The sequence below is a fragment of the Ictalurus furcatus genome, chromosome 29, assembly GCF_023375685.1.
Source record: "Ictalurus furcatus strain D&B chromosome 29, Billie_1.0, whole genome shotgun sequence".
Taxonomy (NCBI): Eukaryota; Metazoa; Chordata; class Actinopteri; order Siluriformes; family Ictaluridae; genus Ictalurus; species Ictalurus furcatus.
In genome coordinates, this window is record NC_071283.1 from 4,544,229 (window position 1) to 4,555,614 (window position 11,386).

Consider the following 11,386-nt stretch of genomic DNA (forward strand, 5'->3'; position numbering starts at 1 on the left):
AAATAAAACCAAGAAATTTAGTCAAGAGAACAGAACTAACTGTATGAACCAGCAATGATCAACATTTCCTACTGTCAACATATAATATTTGAAAATTTGTAATTTTTTTCCTAAGTAGATTAGGTTATAAATGTAGCAGTGGGTGAAGTGTCTTTCAGTGGAATTTGAGTAAAATCACCAAATGCATTTGTCTGCATTATCACATTTGTTTGTATTTAAAAGCTAGAACGTTACTTGGGATTGAAATACTGTATGTGCAAATCATTTGGCAATTTTTAGTTCAGGAAAACCTGCAGTTTTCAAAACTCTACATAGTAAAAATCTAAATTTCACCATGTGAAGGGTTTTCCCAGGCTGCCACACATATATTTCACTGTTGTGAAGATGCTTATTTGTCACGCATGTAAATAGTGAAGTTAATGAATGTGTATAAACTTTGTCTATGAATCAAAATGTGTTTTTCCTATAAGTAGGTGTGATTTTCTTTAAATTGTAAGTAGTTTTCCTTGAAATTGCATTTCAATAGAAACAACTGGAAAAATAAAAGCTTCCAAGCTGAAGGTCCTCATAAACCTGGTTGAGAAGATTGGTACGATGTTGGTGTGATAAGTTATTTCATAGTGTCAGTGTCTTCATTATTATACTAAATGAATAGAAAATAGTACAAATGAAACAGAACCTTATATGAGAGCATATTTCTAGACTTTTGATTGGTTGTGTGTGTATGTATATAAGGTCTGTCCTCTATGTACCAGATTAAATGTTAAAACCTGTGTTATAGATAACAGTGATATGATCAAAATAAAGTAAAGTTACGAGGTCACCGTGTTTGTTTTATTATCCGGGAGCTACAATGCAAAAATAATGACATTTTTCCATCATGTCATACTGTAGGTGAGAGGAATAGGAATGAGGAATATAATACAGTTCCTTGGAGTTTAGCAGGTTAAGCAAAGACATGCTCATTTTCACACATCTGCAAATTTATGAAGCCCTTTTTAACTGCATTATCTAGGTAAAAAGAAAAATGAAAATAAAACAACACACAGTGGTACTTGAAAGTTTGTGACCCTTTAGAATTTTCTATATTTCTGCATAAACATGACCTAAATCAGATTTTCACACAAGTCCTAGAAGTAGTCAAAAAGAACAGAATTAAACAAATGAGACAAAAATATTATACTTGGTCATTTATTTATTGAGGAAAATGATCCAGTGTTACATATCTGTGAGTGGCAAAAGTAGGTGAACTTCTAGGATTAGCAGTTTAAATTGAAGGTGAAATTAGAGTCTGGTGTTTTCAATCAATAGGATGACGATCAGGTGTGAGTGAGCGCCCTGTTTTATTTAAAGAACACGGATCTATCAGAGTCTGATCTTCACAACGCATGGAAGTGGAAGTGTATCATGGCATACACAAAGGAGATTTCTGAGGACCTCAGGAAAAGAGTTGTTGATGCTCATCAGGCTGGAAAAGTTACAAAAGCATCTCTAAAGAGTTTGGACTCCACCAACCCACAGTCAGACAGATTGTGTACACATGGAGGAAATTCAAGACCATTGTTACCTTCCCAGGAGTGAAGACCAACAAAGATCACTCCAAGAGCAAGACGTGTAATAGTCCACGAGGTCACAAAGGAACCCAGGGTAACTTCTAAGGAATTAAAGGCCTCTCTCATATTGGCTAATGTTAATGTTCATGAGTCCACCATCAGGAGAACACTGAACAACAATGGCAGGAGTGTAAGGAGAAAGTCACTGCTCTCCAAAAAGAACATTGCTACCCGTCTGCAGTTTGCTAAAGATCACGTGGACAAGCCAGAAGGCTGTTGAAAGATGTTTTGTGGATGGATGAGACCAAAATAGAGTTTTTGGTTTAAATGAGAAGTGTTATGTTTGGAGAAAGGAAAACGCTGCATTCCAGCATAAGATCCTTATCCCATCCTTATCCCATCAAACATGCTGGTGGTAGTATCATGATTTGGACTTGTTTTGCTGCATCTGAACCCGGATGACTTGCCATCATTGATGGAACAATAAATTCTGAATTATATTAGCAAATTATGAAGGAAAATTTCAGGGCATCTGTTCATCAACTGAATCTCAAGAGAAAGTGGGTCATGCAGCAAGACAACAACCCTAAACACACGAGTCGTTCTACCAAAGAACGGTTAAAGAAGAATCAAGTGAATGTTTTGTAATGGCCGAGTCAAAGTCCTGACCTTAATCCAATAGAAATGTTGTGGAAGGACCTGAAGCGAGCAGTTCATGTGAGGAAACACACCAACATCCCAGAGTTGAAGCTGTTCTGTACTGAGGAACGGGCTGAAATTCCTCCAAGACGATGTGCAGGACTGAGCAACAGTTACTGAAAACATTTTGTTCAAGGGGGTCACACCAGCTACTGAAAGCAAAGGTTCACATACTTTTACCACTCACAGATATGTAATATTAGATCATTTTCCTCAGTAAGTAAATGACCAAGTATAATATTTTTGTCTACTTTTATGACTTTTGTGAAAATCGGATGATGTTTTAGATCATAATTATAGGCTACAGAAATATAGAAAATTCTAAAGCTGTCACAAACTTTCAAGCACCACTAACAGGGTCAAAAATTTAGAATTTTTTTATATTGTTTGTTAACACCTTTACTTAATTATTTGTCAGTTAATAAATGTCCCGGGTTTTCCATGATTGGGGTGGGATGTTGCACTGGACATTACATTTACAAACATGTATGTAAATGTAAAAGACATAAAAACAACTAAAGTGTCCTTCATAACAACTTATGTGCATATTTCAGATAGATAACGTAACATTCATAAACCCTCTACAGCACTTAAATAGCACTTTGCCTGTCCTAGGCCACTATAACTACACTTACACTGAAATATAATCACTCAAATAATTTTTAAAAATGTGATATTTATTTATTTATTTTGCAGTAATGTGTGAGTCCTTTTAACACCTCATGCCTGAATATCCTCCTCCATGAGTCATCCATTATAACTTATAAAAACGTATTTTAGTGTTGCATTCAGCATTCGCTCAACCCTGTTACCTCAACACATTCACCCCAGTGAAATATTTGGAATATGCTACGAGTCACATGTTCAACAAGAAGTTGCATAGACAGAATTTCCCAAAGCTCATGGGAAGAAGAAAACTAAGCACTCTCCAGATATACTGTGGTATCGACTGGGAAGGTCACTTGAAAGTACAACTCCGTTCCACAAATTATAGCTTGAAAGTAAAGTATTAATCAAAACAAAATATTTGTAGTAAATCATTAGAATGTCGTTTCATGTCCGCATGGCATTAGCATAAACGCTAGCTAACCACATTGTGTCTGCTTGCTAATTCTATGCTAAACGCTTTTACTCATTTAAAAGCAAAATGCAGCCATGTTCAGCAACGAAACCGTGTAGAAAATGAGATAGTGTTGCATGACATGGGTTAATACAGCTTTTGAATGGTTTGCATTAATACACTGTCAAAAGATTTGATTCATCTTTAAGTATTACAAGGGCTAAATGGCACAGCAATCATGGATTCCCAGTTTTAATGCTGGTTACTTTAATATTCTCAATCAAACATGATATGATGTGGCTTTTATACAGTTCCTTTGAAAGTATTGGAATGGCAAGGCCAATTCCATTTATTTTCACTACACATTGAAAACATTTGGGTTTGAGATCAAAAGATGAAAATGAGATGATAGATCTGAATTTCAGCTTACATTTCCTCATATTTACATCTAGATGTGTTAACTTTAAAACACGGCTACACAATTTTTAGGTGAGCTAAAGAATACGAAGAGAAAGTCTTAAATTAAATGAAAGTTAAAAAAATCCAAAACCACTCAATATTTGATCCAAAACATAAAAGCTCATCAGTCCAGCATGGTGGAGGTAGTGTAATGGCTTGGGCTTGTATAGCTGCTTCTGGAACAGGCTCACACATCTTTATTGATGATGTAACTCATGATGATAGCAGAAGAATGCCGTTTTGTAGTATAAATAGTGCCAGTAGTATGTTCACTGAAAATTCCAATTAGAAAAAGTACACCTTATATACCGGACGATGCACTTAATAAACCGAAAAAAAAACGAAGTGTGGAATTTTGGACACGTCATGCACTCGACTGTCGCCAGCTTTAATTACGTAGCGGGGGGGCGCTATCAGACTCCGATGTTGAATGATAAAATAACCTGGTAAAATTCACGGTTGAGTACATAGTGCGTCACTTGCGACACAGGTGATATGTCTTCCAATTTATAGAGAAATGCATCCAATCTAATTGGAAGGAACTTTAGCATGCAGCAAGACAGTGATCCAAAACACACTGCCAGCTCAACAAAGGACTTCATCAGGGGGCAAAAGTGGAAGGTTTTAGACTGGCCAAATCGATCACCAGACGTTAACCCAATTGAGCAGCATTTCACCTCCCGAAGAGACGACTCAACGGAGAAACCCCAAGAACTAAAAGAGCAACTCAAAGAAGCTGCACTGAAAGCCTGGAAAAAGCATCACGTAAGAAGAAGCCAACAATTTGGTGATGTCAGTGAGTCGCAGGCTTGATGCAGTTATTGCAAACAAGAGATATGGAACCAAATATTGAGTGTAATTTACTTTCATTTACTTTAAGACTATCTGATCCTATACTTTTCCTGGCCTAATTCATTTCCTAAATAGACACAAATTATTCTGAGCTATATGATATGATACTTCTGAAATAATAGAATGATAGAAAAGTACTTGCTAAGATGAAAACAGTTCTTGGTTCTCGTTTTCTCTTTTATCCCTGTAAGTGCTCTTATACTTTCTATTGGCATGAGAAGCAACTCTCTCTCTCTCTCTCGCTCTCTCTCTCTCTCTCTCTGTCTCTCTCTCTCTTTCTCACTCACGGCTGCTGATCACGAGATGAAGGGATCAGCGAGATGAGGGCAGTCATGAGGGGAGGGTTTTAAAGAATTTCCAAGGATTTGTAGAAGTGTAAAGCAGTGAGACAAACAGAGAACGAGAGAAAACTGATACCAGGTACATGAATTTATTTTTTAATTCATATATATTTTATGGTATTGTCAGAATGAAGACAAGTCATAAATAATCAAACTATGTGTGTGTGTGTGTGTGTGTGTGTGTGTGTGTGTGTGTGTGTACAGCTATAAAAATCCTTGTTTAATTATCACAAATACTGATTTTGCAATGGACAAATGTTGAGGAACTTTTAACTTGTAACGTTTTGCTTTTACACCACACCATACTACTTACGAAAGCGTGACGGGTCATACTTTTTATCCATTTATAGTTACTTTTGTGGATCGTCTGCGTTAGAGCAGCTCATCCGTAACCACTTGTTTCTTGACCTTAATAAAAACGCAGTTTGTTACTGTATAATACCAAGAAATCCTCCATCCTCAAGACATTTCTGTATCGTAAAACTTTACACGTAAAAGTCACAGCTTTACCTCTTCCTGTTACAAAGCACTGACACTGGAGACTCCTTCCATAACTGCTAAACAGCTCCTGAGACAAAAAATCTCAACAATAACACACTATTTGAAGCCTAATGTATTAAATCATGTATTAGATTGAGCGCATTAATATGAACCTTGCAGAAAAATCAATCAACACCTTCCGACCAATCAGCTGAGGTATACGTAAATCTTTATTAGCATTTATCCTGTGCTGTGAGTTTTTAGGGTAAGGGCAATGTGATAAAGCATTGACAGTGTGAAAGATACACTGACCATACAGTATTTGGCTCTGAGAATGTAGTGTTTGAAACCTAAATCGAGAGTTCTGTGTTTGAACAGAACCTGCATGTAGACAGGATGTGGCAGAGTGTGTTTTCGCTCTGCATGTACTTCACGGTCACCCAGGCGCAGTTCCCACGCGAGTGTGTGACACCCCAGGTCCTGCGTAGTGCCACCTGCTGTCCATCTCTCACTGGCCTGGCCAACGATGAATGTGGTGTGAGGACCGGGCGTGGCCGGTGTATGCCAGTCGTCGTTGATTGGCGGCCACACGGCCCTCAGTACCCTCACGACGGACGGGACGATCGGGAACGATGGCCGCTGCGCTTCTTTAACAGGACCTGCCAGTGTAACACAAAATTTAGTGGGTACAACTGTGGACGGTGCAGATATGGGTTTACTGGAGTAAACTGTGATCAGAGAATCAGTGTGGGTGAGGATCACACACACACACACACACACACACACAAACACTTTTTCCTTCACTAACAATTTTGTATTTTTAAAGAAGAAGAATCAAGAATTCAGTAGGTCTGTGGAATCCATTATACTAAATAGTATTAATTCTTGTTTTAATGCACCTGGCAAGTCGAAGTGATGAATTTGGAATGGGATGCAATATACTCTACTTAACATTTGGATAATAAAACCTGATTTTGTTACTGCACACTGCATTTACACCCATGTTTATCATTCCCGCTTATGTCATCGTGAATCCAGTGCGTCGTAACATCATGCAGATGTCCCCAGAAGAGAAACGGGCTTTCGTGAACGCTCTGGATCGAGCCAAGAGAACAGTCCATCCTGATCTGGTTATCTGCACGCGACGCTACCAGGAGCTCTTCGGCCTGGACGGAAACACGGTCCAGTGTGAAAACGTCACCGTCTACAACTTTTTCGTCTGGACTCATTATTATTCTGTTGGGAAGACGTACATGGGGCCGGGACAGCAGAGCTTCGGAGGCGTGGACTTCTCTCACGAAGGTCCGGGATTCCTTACGTGGCACCGGTTCCACCTGCTGCAACTAGAGCGTGATATACAGGTGAGGGGAAAAAGGAGACATTTGAGAGCTTTTTTTGGAACGTACAGTACATAGTATATTAAATATCGAATGATATAAAAGTACAAATGCCAATTATATAAATATATGTACAATATATTAGCCTCAGATTCCGGTTCTTGGCTGACAGGAAGTGGAACCCGATGTGGTATTTTTGCTGTTGTAGCTTCATTCACATCATGATGAGGGGTAGTGGGGGCTTAGGGGTTAAGGCTCTGGGTTACTGATCGGAAGGTTGGGGGTTCAAGTCCCAGCATTGACAGGTTGCCACTATTGGGCCCTTGAGCAAGACCCTTAACCCTCTCTGCTCCAGGGTGCTGTATCATGGCTGACCCTGCACTCTGACCCCAACTTCCTAACAAGTGGGGGTATGAGAAAAGAATTTCACTGTCCTGTGATGTATATATGATTAATAAAGACCCTATCTATCTATCTATTATCTGACATGTGCATTCTGAGATGCTTTCCTGCTCATCACGGATGTAAAGACTAGCTATTAGAGTTACAACCACTCAAACCTGTCTGGCCGTTCTCCTCGTCCTCTCTCAACAACAAAGCATGTCTACTCGCAGAACTTACTGGATGTTTTTTGTTTTTCACACCACTCTGTCTAAAGACTGCTGCACATGAAAAGTTTCTGAAACACTCAAACCAGCCCGACTGGCACAGCCCCCCCCCCCCCCCCAAAAAAAAAAAACCCCACATCGCATTCAAAGGTACTAAGATCACGTTTTTTTTCCTTTATTCTGATTCCAACATTGGCTCTTGACATTTATGTATCTTCATGATTTTATGCACGGCGCTGCTTCCACGTGATTGGTTGATTGATTGGATAATTGCAGGAATTTTGCAGGTGTACTTCTAATAAAACGACTGAAGTGGAAATGTAAGACGTGAAAAAAATTATATGAAATTGTAAGTGATGCTGAAAACGTGATCTTGGGTTGTAGGGTTATTAAAAAATGAACTCATTCGCCTCTACACGTTGGCGCGTAGGACATGCTCGGGAACCCGACATTCGCTCTGCCGTACTGGAACTTTGCGATCGGAGGGAACGACTGCGATATCTGCACAGACGAGCTGCTTGGGGCCAGGAGCAGCTTCGACATGGACAGCATTAGCTCTAACTCCGTGTTCTCTCAGTGGAGAGTGATATGCGAGGACGTGGAGGAGTACGAGATGCAAGGGACCATCTGTAACAGTGAGAAACTCGCACGCACGAACACCCATCAAATATTTGTGACATTTAAATGCAGACGTAGCGTACACAATGGCCTGGCTATGTGCTGGCTCGTCATGCACGCACGTATACACGCACGTCCGTCTATGTTCCTTCGGACTCTTATGTAGAAATATAGAAAGCATGTATACTAAGCATGCACACGCAAAGATTTGACAAAGATTCGAATTCCCAAAATGAGCAAGAAACAAATGACGCTTAGCATCATGTATCCTTCTTTTCTCAACTTCTCGACAAGGTGAGAAAGGGGAAAAGGAAGACGTAGAAGGGACCTTTTTTAAGCTACCCACATGGAGTCACGGTCTCAAAATGATAATTGTGCTTATTTGTACTCAGCTAAGAAATGCACCAATGGGAATCCTCCATTAATTGAAGGAAGTACAACACTGCTATCCATTGAATGTTTCAGGACATTGTTCCGGCCCTTAAATGAGCAAGTACCAGGCATAAACGTTATCCCAGTAGCTGCTGCACAGAACCAAAAATCGATTCAGAAATGTTCTAAAATGCTGTGCTATGGATCTTATAAGTCGCTAGACATTACAGATGATGGGCTTTTTGTCCTTTGCACTTCTCAGTTCCGTTCACGCTCATTCCAGTTGCCTTTGTGATTGCAATACATCTTGTAGCCAGTAGAGGGCTCTAAAGAACTAACTGCTACATATGAAAAATAGGGCATATAGCTGTATCTTCTGCTCTACAAATGAGGTTTCTCTGGATTGTCTGAGTGTGTGCGTAGGTACAGAAGGAGGTCCAATCAGACGGAATCCTGGAGGGAACGTGGCTCGGCCGATGGTACAGAAACTACCGGAAAATCAAGATGTCATCGACTGCCTGGAGCTCAACAATTTCGATACTCCTCCGTACTACTCCACCTCGACCTGGAGCTTTAGGAATACTATTGAAGGTAAAACGCACAGCTTCATAAGATTCCATATGGAATCTTAGGTAGAAATACTATTGCACACACACACACACACACACACACGCACACAGCTTGCTATTTGGAACCCATTAAACCAACATGGACACATACTATAGAATATTACTTTGTGAGTGTGTGTTTGTGTGTGTGTGTGTGTGTTGTTAGGTTACAGCACCCCCCAGGGGAAATATGACCCAGTGGTGCGCAGTCTACACAATCTGGCTCATCTATTCCTGAATGGTACAGGAGGTCAGACCCATGTGTCCCCCAACGACCCCATCTTTGTCCTGCTGCACTCCTTTACTGATGCCATCTTTGATGAGTGGCTACGTAGACACCGCCCTGGTACACACACACACACACACACACAACTTAATTAAACTAAACATTTGGCCACCAGCAAAAACAGAGCAACGAATTAAACAGAAGTCCTGTACCCAACAAACACCAAACACCCCCCCCCCCCCCCCCCACACACACACACACAAACACATGATTCATCCCGGGTGTATTTCAGGCGCAGTGTTCTACCCTAAAGAAAACGCTCCCATTGGTCACAACTGGCTTTACAACATGGTTCCTTTCTGGCCACCGGTCACAAATGCGGAAATGTTTGTCTCGGCGCCGGACAGTCTTGGATACACCTACGAGGTGCAATGGCCAAGTGAGTGAAACTCTATTATACCGTAAATACTTTCATTTCATATGCTTGAGATTATATTTTGCTTGACTCAAAGTAACCAACAAACGTTTTAAGAACGTCACGCGAGTTTTCACTTCCATGAGGGTGAGCGGTCCGATACGTGTATGAAGCTCGCAGTACAAATTAATGTGAACGAGAAATGTTACTTGATGCATTTACAAGGTTCATTCCGTCATCCTTAGTATCTGCCTGGTCAGGGTCAGGTGGTTTATATTAGGCTACAAGTTGTCTGTCTATGTCTATCAGTTTTTGCTCTGTATGTGAACTAAAATTTACATTGCTTGTCCCCCCAGCTCGGCCATATACCGTCTCAGAGATCATTACCATTGCTATAGTGGTCGTAGTACTGGTGGTGATGGTAGTAGGTGGAGTCATTGCATGTTTTGTCCGAGTGTACGGCTCGCGCGAAGGGCTGGAGCCGCTGCTTGGGGAACATTACCGGCACTACTCAGAAGAGGATCACAAGTTTCACTACGCAGCCTGAAGATGAGTGTTTTTATTTTGGACATGTTACGTCATTCATCAGAGAATTACAGAAACCGTGTCTCTGACACAGTACTAGCTATTCAAATGACAATTTTAATGCCGTTCTTATAGCACACCTATTATGGTTTTGACACGTGCCTAATTTTGTTTTAAAGGTCTCATACAATAGATTTACACACATCTAAGGTCTTAAAACACTTTAACGTGCTCATAATTTAAATAACAGCATTACCTTTTTTCCCCCAGTGTCACAAACGAGTTGTTAAAGGATTCGTTCTAAACTCCTCCTTTCAGAGAGCATACTCTGCTCTGGTTGGTCAGATGTCCCAGTCTGTTGTGATTGGTCTACCACTGTCAGCGTGTGTTGAAAAGGAAACGCCCACTACCGTAACGAGTTTCATCTCCGTCTGTCAGCGAGCAGCCGATGAAGACCAGAGGCGGGGCTTTTTGTTGCAAACCTACGTAGGTTAGTACAGGAAGTAAAGTCTGGAATCACTGACGAGTCATTTCAGCTGTTCAGAATTGATTCAGATCAAAAGAGTTGTCGTGCGCTTTGATTTTTGACACTTTGCAGACTTTTTACGTTCACAAACAGCTACATATAAAACACACTACATGAAAGGTAATATTGGAAAAACCATAATAGGTGCGCTTTAACACTCCATTCTCACATGACACATTGCAAACACTACTTAGATTAATTTACAGAAATTTAAAATAATACTAGTGTTCGAAGAGAAGAAAACCGTATGAAAAGCTCACGATGTGTTTATTATACGGAGCGTGTGCTGACACCTAGTGTACAATTTTGGGATAGTAAAATAACTGCGTATTTTTGTGTAACAGCACGGTCTGTTGCGTTTTAACCCTTATATTACGCAGGCCATCGATTGTGTGGTTATGTCAAGTTATTATTATTGTTTTCAGCAGTGGTTTTCTTCCAAAATGCACTGAAATGCACTGAAATGCTCTTACTTGCAAAATAAAATGTAGGAAAAAAGAATAAAAATGTGTTTTTTAATTGACAGAAAATCCAGATTATGGAAATGAAACTAAATCTCCAGTGAACAATTTAACTGCATTAATTTTTTATTTTAGCAGATTTCTGTGTACAGATGTTTAAAATGAAATCTACTAGTTAAAATTATCTTTATTTTATGTAATGACAAACTGCATAGAGGGTTATCTATTATTCTGCTCTAGTTATAT

General features: G+C 39.9%; 1 protein-coding gene across 1 annotated transcript; it reads left to right on the forward strand.

Moving 5' to 3' along the window:
• Positions 1-5,840: 5,840 nt before the first annotated feature.
• tyrp1b (tyrosinase-related protein 1b) lies at positions 5,841-11,095 on the forward strand. The gene is made up of 7 exons (XM_053619427.1): positions 5,841-6,195; positions 6,483-6,805; positions 7,820-8,024; positions 8,803-8,970; positions 9,154-9,333; positions 9,506-9,652; positions 9,985-11,095. Exons 1-7 carry the CDS (start codon positions 5,841-5,843, stop codon positions 10,173-10,175), a joined length of 1,569 nt encoding a protein of 522 aa, XP_053475402.1. The 3' UTR covers positions 10,176-11,095.
• The last annotated feature ends 291 nt before the right edge of the window (positions 11,096-11,386 follow it).

What these genes read in the sequence shown, in the direction of transcription:
- tyrp1b (XM_053619427.1), top strand. Translation starts at nt 5,841, where the DNA reads ATGTGGCAGAGTGTGTTTTCGCTCTGCATGTACTTCACGGTCACCCAG. An exon ending in TGATCAGAGAATCAGTGTGG is followed by an intron (nt 6,196 to 6,482) that starts GTGAGGATCACA and finishes TCGTGAATCCAG; the next exon opens with TGCGTCGTAACATCATGCAG. An exon ending in CTTTAGGAATACTATTGAAG is followed by an intron (nt 8,971 to 9,153) that starts GTAAAACGCACA and finishes GTGTGTTGTTAG; the next exon opens with GTTACAGCACCCCCCAGGGG.